At 45.8% G+C, this 19,665-nt stretch overlaps 1 protein-coding gene across 9 annotated transcripts in view; it reads left to right on the plus strand.

Moving 5' to 3' along the window:
* Positions 1-19,665, plus strand: part of APBB2 (amyloid beta precursor protein binding family B member 2) — a 505,529-nt gene that overhangs the window by 346,822 nt on the left and 139,042 nt on the right. For all 9 annotated transcript variants that reach the window (XM_077477579.1, XM_077477581.1, XM_077477584.1 and 6 more), the window contains one exon: positions 7,699-7,845. In XM_077477579.1, the coding sequence (XP_077333705.1) occupies positions 7,699-7,845 (147 nt within the window). The remainder of the gene's footprint in view (positions 1-7,698; positions 7,846-19,665) is intronic.

A 19,665-nucleotide genomic window follows, 5' to 3' on the forward strand; every position in this document is an offset into this window, starting at 1 on the left:
GCAACCCTATGTATTGTGGACCGATAGCGGTCCTTACAGAACAGCAGACTGTACCGCACCCAAGCCTATGTACCGTAGCACCCTAGACAGACCAAGTTACCAGTCCTGATAAAGAGCTTTGTGGAACAAGTGAGTTGTGAATGATTAGCAGACTGCAGCAGAAGGGCAGCAGTCAAGTATAATATTCTTTCTATATTTGGAAGAAAGAATATTATACGTGTACAAGCCTATTACCGTACCACTGATACCAGTCCTGAAAAGAACCTTTGTGGAACTAATAGTAACAGCAAGTCTTTAAAATTATCCTCACTGCCTGACACACTGCTTCCTGCCTGTCCCTATACAAATTGGCAAAAAAGAGTAGGCTGGAACGATTAGCTGGAACAGCTCTTTTGTGGACCTGATAGTAACAGCTAATGATGATGATGATGATGATGATGAAGAAAGACTAATCTGGCTGAGCTGTCCCTAAAATAGCAGCATACAGCGCTCTGTCCCTTTATCTAAACTGACAAAAGAAACTCAGGCTGCTGACCTAACACCTATACCAGTCCTGAAAAGAACTTTTGTGTACCAAATAGCTAGCGTTTTCTCTGTCCCTACTCCACACAGGATCCTTTCCCTACAGTGACAGAAGAAAGAATGTAAAATGGCCACCGGATCGGGTGTATTTATAGGTTAGGGGGAATGTCCAAGTGTCCATGAGCTGTCATGTCTCAATTGGTTGTCCTGTAACACATGATAAACGTGTCACGAAAGGTTAAAGTTCTTGTATACATTAAACACGTAAGTCCGCCGGGGCGAACGACGGAAAAAGGCGTTCGAACCCGCGGACGGCGAAAGTCGGAAATTCGCCGCGAAACGACCGCCGGGCGAAACGTTCGTCCATCACTAGCCAATATATTGTGACAAAAATTTGTGAATCACAAGACTGGCTGAGCAGAATTATAACCCCTTTGGCAGGTAAAAAAAGATAACATACAGTACATATGTCAATTGTGTATTTAGCAGTTTGCCTGGAGAGTCACACTTATGTGTTTTTTGTTTTCCTGAATGTATCTTCCAGTCTGAAAAGTACCAGTAAATAAATATTTTCACTCCAGTTTCGATGTTTTGCATGCAAGTTTTCCTGGATCATGCAGCAAAAACACTGTTCTGTAAACAGATTGTATTACCATCAGAACCAGTCAAGTCCCTAGAGCACCATTGCTAATTTTTCTTGTTTCAAAACATGATGGAAACTCAAGTCTTTCTGGCCTAAGGCAGTTCATCGTTTCTTTTTGCTGTGCCTCAGCATCTTCATCCTCTTCAGGATCATCTCACAGAGTTTCTCTAGTCCTTGGTGCAAACCTCGGCCATCCACAGTGCTACAGCCCTGAATGTGACTTAAGGTGGATGGGCCAAGTTCATGAGCAGCTAGTAATTTCTCCACCTTCGATACAGAGGCGGCATCTTCCACATCCTGCTTGTTAGCGAGGATTAAAACGGGTACTCCTTGGTTCTCAGAAGTCCTTGTAATTTTGTGGAGTTCCACTTTGGCTTCCTCCATCTGTTCTTTTTCAGAAGAATCCACAACAAACACCAAGCCGTCAGTCCTTCTGGTGTATTTGCTCGCTTGGAGGCAGGAGAGAGAAGGGAGGGAGGGAAGGAGGAGTTTTCAGCCACAGACATTGGATGGTGAGCTCACTCAACCGAGGATGGAGGCACAGGCATCGACACCTTTCATCCACTATGTTTCTGCCGAGTGCTAAGCCTCAAATTTCCTGCCCACATATCCCTTTCCTGAGACCATAAACACTGGGGATTGACGTGTGGGTGAGCAGACAAAGGGGTAAGGGCGGAAGGAGGAGGAGCAGATCAAGCCTTCTTTTCTCTCCTGTCTGTGTATGGGGTTGGGGCCAGTGTGCACATCTATGTACTCGGCGGTTGTGGTACATAGTTACTTGGGGAGCCACAATCCATTCTGAATATTGTTTCCTTGTTTTAAGTGGTCTAAAACCCGGACACATGATTCAAAACCCAGATTGTCCAGGTGAATCCCAGACAGGTGGCAACCCTATCAGAAATGAGATGCATTGTTGTCTATGGGCATGGCACACAGCAGAGATAAGCAAGTACTGAGCAGTAAAACAAAAACATTTTTTATTTGAGTGCAGTACTTTATAGAAACATAGAAATTTACTCACATGCATGTGTTTACTCGTCCTTAACTGCTTAAGGACCGCCTCATGCCGATATACATTGGCAGAATCACACGCCTGGGCACAATCACGTACCTGTACGTGGCTCTTTGAGTGCCCAGCCGTGGGTCACGAGCGTGCTGGTGGCACACGCGCTCCCGACCTGGACCTGAGCTCCGTAACCGTGGCCGCGGGACCAGCGGACTCGATCGCCACTGGTGTCCCGTGATCGGGTCACAGCTGAAGAACGAGGAGAGGTCTGTGTAAACAAACCTCTCCCCGTGCTTCCTACTGTGGCTGTCACCGATCTTCTGTTCCCTGTTATAGGGAAAGACGATCAGTGACGTCACATGCCAGGCTACGCCCACCTACAAAAAAAAACACATAAGGTCACACATAACCCCTCCCCGCTCCCTAGTAGTTAACTCCTTCACTGTCAGTGTCATTTACACAGGAATCAGTGCATTTAAATAGAACTGATTGCTGTGTAAATGACAATGGTCTCAAAAATGTGTCAAAAATGTTCGATGTGTCCACCATAATGTCACAGTTACAATAAAAATCGCTGATCGCCGCCATTACTAGTAAAAAAAAAAAATATTAATAAAAATGCTATAACACTATCCCCTATTTTGTAAACGCTATAACTTTTGCACAAACCAATCAATAATCGCTAATTGCGTTTTTTTTACCACAAATATGTAGAAGAATACGTATCGGCCTAAACTGAGGGAAAAAAATGTTTTTTTATATATTTTTGGGGGATATTTATTAAAGCAAAAAGTAAAAAATATTGCATTTTTTTCAAAATTGTCGCTCTATTTTTGTTTATAGCGCAAAGAATAAAAAAACGCAGAGGTGATCAAATACCACCAAAAGAAAGCTCTATTTGTGGGAAAAAAAGGACGCCAATTTTGTTTGGGAGCCACATCGCACGACCGCGCAATTGTCAGTTAAAGCGATGCAGTTCTGAATCGCAAAAAGGGGCTTGGTCCTTTGGCTGCAAATGGGTCTGGGGCTTAAGTGGTTAAGCAAGTTTACACATGTATAACTGAGTGTATTACAATAGTTGCAATGAAAAATAATTTTACTCTTATACACTTACGCACCTTTACTCGTCTATACTAAACAATACCCAGGTCTTTACACAGTTTTTTGCCCCTTGCACAGGGGCATCACAAGTTCTTGAGTAAACAGTAAATTATGACGCCCATGTGCAATGGGCCTTTGTCAGTTTACTCTGGCTGTTCACTGTCATTGCTGCCCCAAAGGAAGAGACTTGCACATGGCCCTTAGATAGGGAAAGCAACATGGATTATAATAGAATGCAAACATTTTGATATTTCCAATTTATACAATATTCAATAGATCTAAATTATACATATTCTTGTGTGCTTATTCAGTGAGGCAGTACAAAGAGCCACACAGAAGCAATCATTTCATATAAAAACACCTGAAAAAATTAAATGGGGACAAGATAGGATTTACATTTTTCATAGAGAACAATTATATTCCATGTTTTCTTCCAGGAGATAATAAAAAAAACCTAAGGGGTCACAATTGGCAACTCTTTGTTTTCCTTTTTACATCTCCTTATATGTAATTTCAACAAGCTATATTGTAAGTTATCCCAATTTAAGTCAACAATTACACATAAATTCCTTTTTCTGGATAAGTTCACCTAGGTTGAAGAAAAGTAATAATTGTGTGCATGGTGGTGAAAAACAAACTAGGGGAATCTCAGATCATGCTTGATCTGACCTCCAGAGTTCCTTGCCCATAAACATAATTGTGAGTACGGCAATCCCATGGCTGTAATTTCAGTGCCTCTGTATTCAGGGTAAGAAATATTACATATATTTTGGCAGTATTTGTCTTGAAATACATAAATAAATGAATATTTCATTATCCGGTATGGTACTGTATTATTCGTTTTGTCATTTTTCCAGTGCAGTGGAGAGGTAATTGGGGCAATACAGGCAGGCTCTCTGTCTGCATTCAGTTGGGACATTGTGCCGTTGTTTTGCTGGGCAGTTAAATTTTTCATAGTTCACTCACAGCTAAATAATGCAGGAATGCATAATTCAGCAAAATCACCATGAAAAGTATCCAAATAAAGTTTCGTAAACAAAAGAAGTAGCATTTTTCAAAAGTATTCTGCCTTATCCCCATGCATTTCTCATTATAATACTTCTACATGTGTAAAGCCTTGTACACACGGTCAGTGAATCCGTCGGAATGTGTCCTATCGGACCGTGTTGTCGGATAATCCGACTGTGTGTGGTATGCATCGGACTGATTCCATCGGAATATCCGTCGGACCCAATTTTCCAACTTGTTGGAAATATTTCCCGACAAACTGGTTCGATCGGACATACTCCGATCATGTGTAGAGAATTTTGATTGGACAAAGTGCCACGCATGCTCAGATCAAATTCCTACATCAAAGCTATTGGCTACTAGCGCTGAATGTAGTCCCATCGTAACGAAATTACGTCATCACGTTCGGAAAGATCAGATTTTTTGACAACTTAGTCCGACCGTGTGTATGCAACAGTTTCGGACAAGATCCGACGGACAAAATCCGACGGATTTGGTTGTCGAAATCTCCGACCGTGTGTACAGGGACTAAGACATGCCTTAACACCAGGGGTAGTTGATCTAAGGAATATCTGATTGCCTCCCGTGGGATCAGGAAGGAGTTTTTTTCCCCCCGCTGGAGCAAATTGGATCATGCTTTATCAGGTTTTTTTTTTTTCTGCCTTCCTCTGGATCAACTGTGGGTATAGGTTTGTATTTATGGAGGTTTTTCATTTTTTTCTTTTGGCTGAACTAGATGGACTTGTGTGTTTTCTCAACCTGACTAGCTATTTAAGTCAAGTTACAATAAAACTATAAGTCAAAACTATTACAATTATGTAGCACTAGACCTATTATGTAGTAAAATAGAAGTGGTATAGGGAAGTATACAATTGCTAAGTGGTTAGCCCTTCCACCTAGCAGCACTAAAGTCATCAGTTTGATTCCAAAACATGGCACTACCTACTGGAGTCTGCATGTTACCCTGTGCCTGCATGAATTTCCTCCCACACTCCAAAGACATGCTGATAGGAAAATTGGCTTCTGTCTAAATTGGCCCTAGTATATGCATGTATGAATATGAGTTAGGGACCTTAGATTTTTAAGTTCCTTGAGGGCAGGGGCTGATGTGAATGTACAGTATTTATGTAAAGCACTGAATAAATTGATGCGCTATATACAGTAAGTACCTGTAATAAATAAATATTTGTTCCTGCCCATGTGTGAGCTTATGGTGTAATGCTATGTCACAGTCTACTAGTACATTTCTGAAACAAAAACCAAGAGTGTCATCTAGAGATAGCCACCTCAACATTAAAGGTGCAGCAATAGCCCAGACATCACTTTGGCAAGGCAGCTGAAGACCCCAGTACTATCCACCCAAAACAAAAGCCCACTATTTTTTCTTCACCCTAGCAGAAAATAAAATAAATGTTAAATGTTTAAAAAAAAAACTGCAAAGGGGTGGCCGAGAGACAAGAAAGTAGGCGTCTCCATTGGAAAGACTCAGCTTGCTCAGCGAGGATTGCTTCGCTGATCCCCGGTGAGCAGGTGGATGACAGGCCCACTCTCTCACTGTGCAGAGCGGAGACGGACCCAGTCCCACTCTCCTCTATGGTGAGATCGGGTGAGAATGGACTGCTTGTCCATTGTCATTCTACTTGACCCATCAGACAGATGAAAAATAGGACCACCACCCATCTGTACTGAAAAACTGACAGGCAGACCTGATCTAAGATGTACCGTTAGGTCAATGGAACTGTGAACACCAACGAATGTAGCTCAACATGCTGCAATCTACAGCACTGTACAGGCAGTCCCTGAGTTAAAAACATCCAACAGGGGAGGACAACAGGAAGTGAGAGGAAATCTACACCTAGGAAGGGAAAGTCACTCCTGTAAGTGTTATCATGGGAAAAAGATGTCTCCCCTAAAGCTTTATCACCAATCCTTGTTTCCACAACAACCCAAAATTTTCTAAATCCAATTGTCACCAGGACAGAAAGGGAGGTGAAATCTTCTGAACAGGGGCACAGACAGCAAAACAAATATTACAGGGTGTTAACCCTTCCCTTGCTATCCACAAAACTTAAAAATATTTTTTTGGGCTGGAGTTACACTTGAGTACCTGTTCCAAATTACAAACAAATTCAACTTATGAACAAACTTACAGACCCTATCTTGTTTGTATCCCGGGGACTGCCTGTACAGCAGAGTATCTTTCCCTACATAGATTTCTCAGCTCACCCTAACCATCTCCAACAAACACTGACAATATGGCTAAATTGTCTATTCTTTCAGATTATTGGCTTTCAGCGACCCAAATGACCAGGGGTAAGGGTTATGCAGTGCCTACTGGGTTCAGGAGCAATATTCATCCATAAATTCGAAGTTTCAGCAAACAACGAAACTAGGAGGTCCGCCTCAAACCAAAGGTGGCTCTAAACCTGAACCACCTAATTCACACCTATGCCTGAGACTGTAACAAAATTCCCATCAGGTTGAGACCTGAGCTGAGGCCCAGAGGTCCTAAATATTTTGGAACGCTTGGTAAACAATGAATAAAAGTTTAGGTCACATGGTAGAAGACCACTAAAGTGTTAACTGTGCGAACTGTTTCCAGTAGGTTACAGTGGGCGTCCCTTTATTTTATCCCTTAATTTTTTTTATCCCTTGTGATCCCTTTATTTTAAATCATCATGTACTCCTATATTGACCATATCTATAGTAAATAAAGAGAATAAATATTTAGCTGTCCTGCACTAATCAGTGCTCAAGTGTGACCTACCACCAGATGGAGCTTGAAGCATACTTGCTTCTGCAGCTCAGGTAAATATTTCACCTCTTACTTAATATTTTCCTCATTTAACAGAACTGATTTATAGAAATAGATGAGACTTCTTAGTTTAGTATACTGTAGGTCTGCTTTAATACCTTAGCTTTTTGGATATTGAGCAGAAGAAAGCAAAATGGATATATCTATTTACTAAAAAACAGATTTTCAACTTCTTCAGTAAGATGCATGTGAGTCCCTCTGAGGGTAGATAGGCCCAGTACAATATTTATATAAATGGTAGAATTGTGGCTAAAACATTAAATTTCAGATAGAAGCCAACTACTGAAAGATTTGTTTTATACCTTAAATTACACAGACATGTACTTTTGTATTTTATATGTGTGCATACTCTAATGGCTAAAACAAATTAATCAGCCTAAAAGTTTCCACCTCTGCTAGTGATGTTATGAGGCGTTTCCCTACTTATAGTCTTAATGGGTGTAAGGAATCTTTATCCATATTCTTAAGTGAATTGAAAATGTGTAAATTGTCAGATTGACCAATCCATGAATCAATTCTATCATCACTGTTGTATTCAGATATCATGTTATTTTTGTGAGTCTTTTTAATGCCTATCATGTATATTGTGTGTATTTTCTGCAGTGCTTTGCTGTGCGCTCTTTGGGCTGGGTAGAAATGGCAGAAGAGGACCTAGCTCCAGGGAAAAGCAGTGTTGCAGTGAACAATTGTATTAGACAGCTGTCCTACAGCAAGAACGACATCAGAGACACAGTCGGAATTTGGGGTGAGGTATGTACATAACATTTTATTCATCCTAAAATTCTAATTCTAAAATAAGAAAATCATTCATGGATAACAGTTTTTTTTTATCATATTGTCATGTTGATTACAACCAATTATTTTTCTTTATTTTCATAGAGATTCTAACTTTTTATCAGATTTTTCTTTATTTTCAAATAGCAGTGCACCACTTGCAGCAACTCATTGCAACGAATGAGAACTTTTCTCAAATTGTAGTACACCATTTGCAGTAACTCATAGCAATTATTGCGAAGTCTTCTTTCACAAATTTTAGTGAGATCAAATTAAATCTGACTGTTACTTACTGTACATTAAATTACACCCCTGAACATCATAAATGCTCTTATTTCAGCCTACCCCATATGGGGTTATACATAAATCAAGGAATCTGACATTTGCAGTCAAATTGCATTTTTCTGACTGCAAGGGAATCATCTTGGTCCATGTGTGTTAAATGACTGATGGATTGACTACCAGTGAATGTTTGGTGAAAGTCACTTATTACTTTATTAATATGCCTGTTTGCTCTGGTTTACACTGAGGTGGCTTCAGTGTAATTTCAAATCCGCATATCAGTGCAATTTACACATACAATTTATTGCGGCTTGCAACTTTGTTTAACAGAAGTCTATGCAAGTCGCAATAAAATCAGCAAAAAGTAGTCCAAAAACCTCTTTCAAAGCCGCTGCAGGCCACTGAGTCGTGGCAATTTGAACTAATCCATTTGCCGACAATAGGGTGCAACATTGGATCAGTGTAAAATGTCCTAGAGTTTGGATAGAGGTACAGGTTAAAGTGGATGGCCACCCTAAAATAAAAAATGTCATTAATATTCTTTAAAAAATGTAAAAAAAATTTTTTTAACTTACCTGAAACCGCTGTTGCTAGGCAGTCTTCCTAATCTGCCTTTTCCTATTCCGCTGCGCTTCCTCCTCTTCGGCGAGTGGCCCCGTTGCCTTCTGGGAGATGTGTGTGTCCCAGAAAACAACGGGGCCATTCACAAAGTGCCGCGCGACTCGCACATGAGCAGTAGGAAACGAGCAGTAAAGCTGCAAGGCTCCACTGCCCATTTCCCTTTGTTAAGATGGAGGCGCCAGCAGCCGATCCGATGAACGGAACGGCCTTGGGCGGCCGTCATCCCGGGCTCGCTGGACAGGTAAGTGTCTTTATTAAAAGTCAGCAGCTACAGTGTTTGTAGCTGCTGACTTTAAAAAAAGAAATTGCGGCTGGAACACCCCTTTAAGATCATGTTTTAAAGTAGTGGTTGTCAACTCCAGCCCTCAGTTACTGCCAACTGCTTGTGTTTTCAGTGTTTTTTTCTGCTGCAATGTATCAGGTGGCATGATCCATGAACCTGGTGCAGTTGGTCTCAGTGTGGAGCTTTTGGGGCTGAAAAAATAATAAGAAAAGTGTTTTCACCATGCTAAAGCTACTGTCCTTATTCTAACCCTTACAGTGCAGCAAAAACTCAGTGTAAAGTATTATATATGTACAGACTACTGTATGTGAAGGCAATTATAGAAATAGTAGGTGTTTTTTCTTTGGATAATAGAGGTCCTTAAATTTTTTTTTTTCACCTGCCTGAAAACTTTTCAATACTCTCAGCTTTCAGGACAATGGTATCACAGTAACGTACCATTCAGGTGTAAAAAAATGAGAATCAAGAGCATGGGTCATAGTGTCATTATATTTTCATGTACATATTCAATAGTATCTCTAATGTATCACCTTGTAGTCGATGCTGTTGATATGTACTAACCTCCATTGCAATGTTGCCATTAATAATTTATTACATGCTGCAGGCTGGCATCTCTATATATCTCTCCTGAGATTTCACTTCAAAGAGACAAGGCTAACGTGCAGTCTAATCACACATCTAGGTCACTCTGCAAGAAAGTTACTACAGTGTGACTGGGAGACTTAAATAAACAAGTAAAGGTGCAAAAACTGCATCAATGTATCCCACAATGGTAAATAGAATTATAATTATATATAACATATACAACTGTATAAAAAGAGGGTCTTGTGACAGACCTAGCCGGGACAGAGGCTGTTGGAGATGACAGAATGCGAGCCTCTTGCTTTGCGATTATGGGCCCTGGCATTTGGGGGAACGGTGCTCTTTGTGAGCTGTATGCCTGGGGACTCCTAAGGTGGTGTTACTTGGATTCAGATCCATGTCCCCCCCAAGACACACAGACTCTGGATATGTATTTGCCATATTAGCAATAGACTGAATCACACTGTTAGGACACAAACTGTTAGATGCTAATGCCATCAACTCCAGCCATCTGTCTGTTGTGTAAATGAGTCTAGTCTGGCTTGTAAGAGTATTCCACACATTGTTGTTTGTGCTAATTAACCCTGTGTTTATGTTTATGGTAATGTGTATTGAATAGTCAATCAGTGAGCTAGGAGACAAAGTCTTACCCTGAAAAGTCCTATCTCTCAGACAACTAGTCTGGGTCAATGATTAGATAATTAGCTCATGCTAATTAGGTTAGGTTTTAGTCATCCTACTGTATATATTTGTGGGACATCTCAAATAAAAGATTATTCCTGGTGTACTTCAAGACTGGTGTTATCTAGTTCTTGGGGGTTCCTATAGCCAGATCCATTGGCGTTCTATTCCAGGACTTAGGAAGCGGTATACTGACGGAAGCACTCAAGCGGTGTCTGGGGGACGTTCCATCACAGGTCTAAAAGTCCATAAATGAAGGGAGTAGAATAAAATCCAACACTCAGGGTTGCCATCATATAGGAACAGAAACCAGGTTCCAGCAACACTGAAAAAGACAAGGAGAGAGGCACCTCTGGGTGTAGATTTGTGACAACTTTAATTGCACTTCAATAAATGGCAACTCACATTTGAGAAGTAATATAAAGGGACATCATGTAAGGTCCCAGCAGGGGAGGGGGGCATCGGCAGATGATCCAGTCCTATTACTCCATCATGGGAGAGCACTGTAATACCACTGTATGGGAAGCCGGCCACAGTGGAGGAAATCCCAAAGCAAGGCTTGGAGCACAGAAGGCAAGGAAGGATGGCGTCACTGGTAATGCAACGCATTTCGCGAGCATGCATGCTGCAGATGGAACGGCAGCCATGCTCCTTTGTCAAGCTGACAGGATCCTTTTGCAGTCTCTTGTAGATAAAAAATTAGCATATTTCTCTCATTTAGAGATCTGTTGGGTTTGGCTTCTTTTAAAACCCCATTGAAGTCACAGAAATAAATATCTAATCAGAAAGACGTTATATAAACAGCCTCCATTTTCTTACTGTTGCTTCCACTTTCCTGTCACAGCAGTATTGCAAGATGATACTAATCTGTAGTCCAATAGGTATTATAGTTGGACCCAGTGTAGTCAGCAATCAGCACCAGACATGGTCTGACATGCCCCTTCTCCCCCTTTGCATCACAAGTCTGTGATGTTGGTTATTAGGGGTGTATTACTCAGCTACGCTAACATAAAGCACTGGAGAGGAAGTGTAGGAAACAGCATTTTCACTCACAGAAAAAAGTTTTTGGAGGCATGTCCAAACAAAACTCAGTAACCTACAATATGCTGGGATATAAGGCTACAAATAGGTAAAAATATGTCAAAGTCCAACTGGGCTTAAAGCAGTAATCTCTTTTTTTTCTGTTGGATCTTTATTAGTAGATTTTATAGTCTAATGCATGTAAACCAGACGTAATCATTCACTTCATAGGATGAGATAATCCCTAAAAGGGCAAAACTAATCTTTTTTATGTTTTTGTACATGTGAAATAGTTCAGGTTATTCTAAAGCAGGGATATGGCATTAGGGGACCTCCAGCTGTTGCAGAACTACAAGTCCCATGAAGCATAGCCAACCATGACAGCCACAAGCATGACACCCAGAGGCAGTGGCATGATGGAACTTGTAGTTTTGCAATAACTGGAGGTCCGCTAATTGCATATCCCTGTTCTAAAGCATTTGAGTTAATGTATCAAAAATGTATTTCTTTGCATAGATTGTGTTTTATGGCTGGTTTCACACTAAGGCGGTTTTCAGTCATTTTAGCGCTACAAATAGCCTCTAACGCCTGAAAACCACGTCCCCATTCATTTCAGTGCGACTTTTCTAACTGGGGCCATATAAACAGAACATCAAAAAGGTACAATTCCATAAGTCTTGTTATCCACAGTTGGCAATGCAAGACATTGTAATTTGTCCTAATTTCATTTTTGACATGTGATGGCTCCCTTGCAGTGCACAACTGCTGAACCACTTAGCAGATGCTGAATGACTTGCCCTGTCTCGTTCCCATAAAAGTGTTTTTTCTAACTATGAGCACAGTTCTGTTTAGCAGTAACAGGTCATAAGGATTACAGAGTAGTGATGGACGAACTTCCGACGGGACGTTTCGCGAAAGCGAAATGCGAACGGACCCAAACGTTCGCGAAACCGAACGTTCGCCGCGGGCCCCATTGACTTCAATGGGAGGCGAACTTTGCAAACCTTCATGTCGAATTTGCGGCCACGTGGTAATTATTAGGGGGTAAAACGTAGTCCCACCATCTGGACAATGACATAATACATGTATGAGGTGAATTTGGGATCGATAACTACAAGCATTTTTATTTTATTTGGGAAATTGTTCTAACAATTCAGGACTATGGAGCTAATGAAGGCAATGGAGGAGAGGGAAGGTCAGGGACCAGGGTAGGCAAAGAAGAGGGTGCAGGAGATGATCACCAGCAGCGTGACATACCGGAATGACACATGCACCGTGATAGAGGCATCTGACAGCAGCACCGTAATACAGAGCACTGACAGCAGCACCGTGACATACAGCGCTGACAGCAGCACCGTGACATACAGCGCTGACAGCAGCACCGTGACATACAGCGCTGACAGCAGCACCGTGACATACAGCGCTGACAGCAGCACCGTGACATACAGCGCTGACAGCAGCACCGTGACATACAGCGCTGACAGCAGCACCGTGACATACAGCGCTGACAGCAGCACCGTGACATACAGCACTGACAGCAGCACCGTAAGCAGCCCCAGGAGGAAGTCAGCACAGCACAGGGATGGTGTGATCCCCTCATAATAAGAACCCCCAGGAGGAAGTCAGCACAGCACAGGGATAGTGTGATCCTGTCACGTACCTGGTGGTAGGAGCCCGGAGTGCAGGGAGCGGCCTCTCGTAAGCCTCTGGCTCGAGACCCCCTGAAGGTGAGAACAGGGGTTCTGGAGGGCAGAGGGCACAAGTGCCAAGTCCGTGAAGGTGGGCCTTGGTCAGGAACTGGCGTAGACAGCGAAGGACGAAGTCAGGTGACTCAGGAACGGTAAGACGTCAGCAGCTGGAAGCAAGCAGGTGGGCACCAACACGAAGTGGAACAGCAGGCAGAAGCGAAGTGGTCACAAGCCGGGTCGTCAACGGGCTGGCAGCAGAGGTACCGAAGGATAAGGCAGAAGAGTAGTCAGGAGGTCCGAAGGTCAGGGCAGGCAGCAGGCGGGATAATCAGGAACAAGCCGAGGTAAACAGAGACAGGAACAATCAGGCAAACAGAGCAACTCTCAGGAACGCTGTAGACAGGACAGCAACGAGCCCCTAGAGTGAATCACTTAAGAAGCCTTCTGGGCGCCAAAGACGGTCGCACGGCACGTCAGTTCGTGCCCACGTCAAACCGTGCAACCGAGCGTGGCCCCGCGCACCCGCGTGCGCACGTCTGCAACTCTGCGCACCCGCGTGCGCCCGATCGTACCAGCTCGCACTCGCGTGCGTACGTCTACAACTCTGCGCACCCGCGTGCGCCCGAACGTACCAGCTCGCACCCGCGTGCGTCCGCTCGCGCCAACGCGCGCCCGGGAAGACCCATCAGCGCTCAACGGACCGACATTGTGGGTAAGTCTTCCACGGGCTGCAGGGACTCGGGACCGACCATGACATTGCCCCCCCCCGAGGGGCAGCCTCCGGATGCCCAATTGGGCTATTCTATCAGGATGGGCCCTTCTGAAGGCGAGAATCAATCTTTCGGCATGAAGGTTGGATTCAGGTTCCCAAGAATTCACCTCGGGTCCATACCCCTTCCATTTTACCAGGAACTGGACTTGATTCCGTCTACGCCTGCAGTCCAGGATAGACTCCACCTCGTATTCGATTTCACCGTCGACGACCACAGGTTCCGGTGGGACAATCCTCCGGCTGACAAAGGGGTCTGGAACGGCTGGCTTGAGTAACGCCACATGGAACACGGGGTGAATCCGGAAAGACTCAGGCAATTTCAGCTCAAAAGTTACCTCGTTAATTCTTCTAATAATAGGGAAGGGACCCACAAACCTTGGTCCCAACTTCTTGGTAGGGCAGGCCATCTTCAGGTTTAGTGTGGAGAGCCACACCTGGTCTCCAATTTTAAGTTCAAGCTCCCCCCTTCTTTTCCTGTCAAAGATTTCCTTATTACGTTTTTGAGTTTTCGCCAAGGTCTCCTGCAGAAGCTTATTATTGGCACTAAAGAAGTTGATACTCTCCTGGACAGCAGGTACCGGGCTTTCAGGCAGGTCTTGGGACAAGAATGAAGGGTGGAAGCCGTAATTAGCAAAGAATGGAGACTGACTTATGGCAGAATGGATGGAATTGTTGTAAGCGAACTCCGCTAACGGGAGCAAGGAAGTCCAGTCGTCCTGGGAGAAGGACGAAAAGCAGCGTAAGTATTGCTCTAGCGTCTGGTTTGTCCGCTCTGTTTGCCCGTTGGTCTGCGGGTGATAGGCTGATGAAAGACAGAGGTCAATCTTTAAAGCCCTGCAGAGAGCTCTCCAAAACTTGGATGTGAACTGCACACCCCGATCCGAGATAATATTCGCGGGAACACCGTGCAGCCTTACGATTTCCTTAATAAAAACCTCAGCGGTCTCTGCAGCAGACGGGGTGCCCTTCATTGGCAGGAAGTGGGCCATCTTCGTTAGCCTATCCACCACCACGAAGATAGTGGAGTGACCTTCTGATGGAGGAAGTTCTACGATGAAATCCATCGAAATCATTCGCCAGGGCCTCTCTGGAACAGGTAATGGCTTCATCAGACCCCAGGCCCTGGACTTGCTGTTCTTATTACGGGTGCAAATGACACAAGCTTCCACATACCTCTTGCAATCGGTTCTCAGCTGGGGCCACCAAAAGGAGCGCTTGACCAACTCGGTAGTCTTGAAGGCGCCGAAATGACCGGCCAACGGGTGGTCATGACATGCACTGAGGACTGATACCCGAGCTTCCTGGGGGACAAAAATTTTATCTTCATGCCAGAGAAGTTCGTCTTGGGTCAGAAGCGTGACATTTGGCGGAGGAGTGGCACCCACGGAGGCTTGTTTGATCAGGGACAATAAATCGGCCTGAAGAAAAAGAAAGTTCCCTGAGGCCAAGATGGTATCCGGGTGTGGAGTAGTCTCAGGTTCATTGTACATTCGGGACAGGGCGTCCGGTTTGGTGTTCTTGGAACCCGGACGATACGTTATGTGGAACAGGAACCTGGAAAAGAAAAGAGCCCATCTGGCTTGGCGTGGTTTCAACCTCTTAGCGGATTTCAAGTATTCCAGGTTCCTGTGATCCGTATAGATGAGGATTGGATGCGTAGCTCCCTCCAGTAGGTAACGCCATTCCTCGAGAGCCGCTTTAATGGCCAATAGCTCCCGATCACCGACATCATAGTTTGCTTCTGCCTCCGTTAATTTGCGGGAGAAAAATGCCACCGGGTGTAAGCGGGCCCTAGGACCATGTCTCTGGGAGAGAATTGCCCCAACCGCGATCTCAGAGGCATCAACCTCTAAAATATAGGGCCGGGTTGGATCAGGGTGTTTGAGGATGGTAGCTGACACGAATAAGTCCTTCAGGGTGGAGAAGGCTTTCTGAGCTTCTGGAGACCATTGGAATTTTAGACTCTGCCTGGTCAGTCTGGTGATGGGGGCAATGATAGTAGAGAACCCCTTGATAAATTTCCTATAGAAATTTGCGAATCCTATGAAACGCTGGACGCCTTTTCTGTCAGTGGGAGCGGGCCAATCCTGGATAGCGGAAACCTTCTGAGGGTCCATCTTGATGCCATCTACAGAGATTATCAACCCCAGGAATTGAATGCTAGATTGCTCAAAGGTACATTTCTCCGGCTTGGCGTATAACCCATGCAGACGAAGTCGGGATAGCACCTTCCTGACATGCTCCCGGTGCTCTGCCAGAGAGGAGGAGAAGATCAGGATATTGTCCAAGTAAGTGATGACGAACAGGTCTAGGTAATCCTTGAAAATGTCGTTAATAAAATGTTGGAACGTGGCGGGAGCGTTGCATAATCCAAAAGGCATGACAAGGTACTCGAAGTGCCCGAAGCGAGTACGAAAAGCCGTCTTCCACTCATCACCATCACGGATGCGGACCAGATTGTAAGCCCCCCGGAGATCCAGTTTTGAAAATACTGCTGCTGATCCCAGTCTCTGAAAAAGCTCCGGTACGAGTGGTAGGGGGTAACGGTTTTTGATCGTTATTTTATTAAGGGCCCGGTAATCAATGCAAGGGCGCAGGGTCTGATCCTTTTTTTCCACGAAAAAGATCCCTGCCCCTGCCGGAGAAGTGGAGGGACGGATAAATCCCTTCCTGAGGTTATCGTCCAAATAAGACTTCAGAGTCACCAACTCAGTTTCAGACAGCGGGAAGATCCTCCCAAAAGGAATTTCTGCCCCAGGAAGTAACTCAATGGGGCAGTCGTATGGCCTGTGAGGGGGTAAGGTCTCTGCACCCTTCTTGCTAAATACGTCTAGGAAATCGTGGTAGGCAGCGGGTACAACTTGGCGGGTTTCTTCGTCAGCTTCCAGACAGAACAAGGAAGAAGAAGAGGCCTGGTCGGTTCCCGGAAGGCAGTGTTGGAGGCAGTAAGGAGAAGGAAATCTCAGCTCCCCAGTGGTCCAGTCAATACAGGGGTTATGTGCCCTCAGCCAGGGCATGCCGAGAATGATAGGGGAGAGGGGAGAGGTGATAATGTCCAGGCAGAGTAATTCTTGATGGACTCCAGCAATTGTAGTTAACAGGGGTTGAGTCTGTTGGGTAACAGGTCCGGACTTGAGAGTGGAACCATCGGCCAGGTGTATAGAAAGACCCCTTGCCCTGGGCCGAAGTGGTATATTATGTTTAGAGGCAAAGGTTGAATCCATAAAGCCACTGCAAGCACCGGAGTCAATAATGGCGTTGGTCTGGACGTTCCCTCCTGGTAGCTGCAAAGAAATGGACACAGTCAAATGGGAAGCAGCACTAGGACAGTCTAATGTGAGGGCAGGAGAAACACGGAGGGACTTACGGAGCTTAGCAGGGCAATTGCGCACAAAATGTCCAGACCCACCACAGTAGAGACAGAGGTTTCCTTCCCGACGGCGCTGGCGTTCTTCAGGCGTTAAAGAAGGCCGGAGTAAACCCAGCTGCATGGGCTCAGGGAGGTCTTGACTGGTCGTGGTGGTAGCAGGAGGGATGAGATGAGGAGAGCTGGGGACTCGTGGAAGCATCCAGACCGGACGAGATGTGGTTGTAGACCGCTCCAGACGGCGTTCCCTCAGCCGTCTGTCAATTTGGATTGCCAGATCTATTAGGGCTTCTAGAGTCTCTGGGATGCCTACTCGGGCGAGCTCATCCTTTAATGGTTCCGATAGGCCCATCCGGAACTGGTAACGTAATGCTGCATTATTCCAGTCCGTGTCAGAGCTCCAGCGTCGGAACTCCGACACGTAGTCCTCTACAGGCCGACGGCCTTGCTGCAGCGAGTGCAGAGCTGCTTCAGCGGTGGCGGTTAACTGTGGGTCCTCGTACAACCGCGACATGGCCTGGAAGAAGGTGTCCAGGGTCTCGAGGGAGCGATCTTTTCTTTCAAGAAGACGGTGGGCCCAAGACTGAGGTTCACCGGTCAGCAAAGAGATCACATAGCCCACCTTAGTGGCCTCGAGGGAGAAAGTCCTTGGCTGTAGGGCAAAGAACAGTTCGCAAGAGTTCCTGAAAGACCGGAATTTCCCTCGATCTCCGGAAAATCTCTCGGGTGTAGGCACCCTGGGTTCGGGTGGCAGCATTACTACAGCAGGAGTAGCAGGAGATCCGGAGGAAGCAGGAGAGGAAGCGGATAGGGCCTGAACCCGTTCCTCCAGTTGACTGTAGCCTTCCTGTAAGCTTTTCACCGCTTGAGTGAGACCTGCGAGATGGTGGCAAAGTTCGTCCATTGGAGACGCTCCCTGCGTGGGCTCGGACATGGCTGTCCTGTACTGTCACGTACCTGGTGGTAGGAGCCCGGAGTGCAGGGAGCGGCCTCTCGTAAGCCTCTGGCTCGAGACCCCCTGAAGGTGAGAACAGGGGTTCTGGAGGGCAGAGGGCACAAGTGCCAAGTCCGTGAAGGTGGGCCTTGGTCAGGAACTGGCGTAGACAGCGAAGGACGAAGTCAGGTGACTCAGGAACGGTAAGACGTCAGCAGCTGGAAGCAAGCAGGTGGGCACCAACACGAAGTGGAACAGCAGGCAGAAGCGAAGTGGTCACAAGCCGGGTCGTCAACGGGCTGGCAGCAGAGGTACCGAAGGATAAGGCAGAAGAGTAGTCAGGAGGTCCGAAGGTCAGGGCAGGCAGCAGGCGGGATAATCAGGAACAAGCCGAGGTAAACAGAGACAGGAACAATCAGGCAAACAGAGCAACTCTCAGGAACGCTGTAGACAGGACAGCAACGAGCCCCTAGAGTGAATCACTTAAGAAGCCTTCTGGGCGCCAAAGACGGTCGCACGGCACGTCAGTTCGTGCCCACGTCAAACCGTGCAACCGAGCGTGGCCCCGCGCACCCGCGTGCGCACGTCTGCAACTCTGCGCACCCGCGTGCGCCCGATCGTACCAGCTCGCACTCGCGTGCGTACGTCTACAACTCTGCGCACCTGCGTGCGCCCGAACGTACCAGCTCGCACCCGCGTGCGTCCGCTCGCGCCAACGCGCGCCCGGGAAGACCCATCAGCGCTCAACGGACCGACATTGTGGGTAAGTCTTCCACGGGCTGCAGGGACTCGGGACCGACCATGACAGATCCCTTCATAATAAGAACCCCCAGGAGGAAGTCAGCACAGCACAGGGATATCATAAGCAGCCCCAGTAGAAATATGACACCGCTCAACCTCTTCAAAGAGGAGGGTAGGGGCATATAGTACGGTGTGCTTTTTTGGGTCAAGGAAGTGAGCCAAATGAATTAAGAAGGTCTGTGTGCTTGATTAAAAAAATAGTTTATAGACATATACATGGTCTACTGGTCACATGTGTTGAATTCCTCCGAGATCCATGCCTCATTCATTTTTAGAAATGTGAGGTAGTTAACACTGTCGTGAGCTAGGCGAGTACGCTTATCGGTCACAATCCCCCCTGCTGCGCTGAACGTCCTTTCGGACAGGACACTGGATGAGGGGCAAGCCAACAGTTCGATTGCAAATTGGGCAAGCTCTGGCCAGAGGTCAAGCCTGCCCACCCAGTAGTCTAGGGGTTCATCACTCCTCAGAGCGTCCACATCGGCCGTTAACCCAATGTAGTCGGACACCTGACGGTCTAGGCGTTCCCTGATGCTGGATCCGGATGACACCTGTCGATGGGTCGGCTGAAAGAATGACCTCATATCCGAAGTCACCAACACATCTTCAAACCGGCCTCTTCTTGCAGGCGCTGTTGGATTGGTACCCGCAAATCCTTCTCTGGGAGTGGGAATTGCTCCTCTGCCAGCGCACGCAAAAGCAGAATGCAGCATTTCTCGAAGCAAGGCCTGGAAGTGCTGCATTCTGACAGCCCTCTGCGACGGC

This window comes from Lithobates pipiens, unplaced genomic scaffold (genome assembly GCF_037356315.1).
Source record: "Lithobates pipiens isolate NorthernLeopardFrog02 unplaced genomic scaffold, aLitPip1_a1.2 Scaffold_13, whole genome shotgun sequence".
Lineage (NCBI taxonomy): Eukaryota > Metazoa > Chordata > Amphibia > Anura > Ranidae > Lithobates > Lithobates pipiens.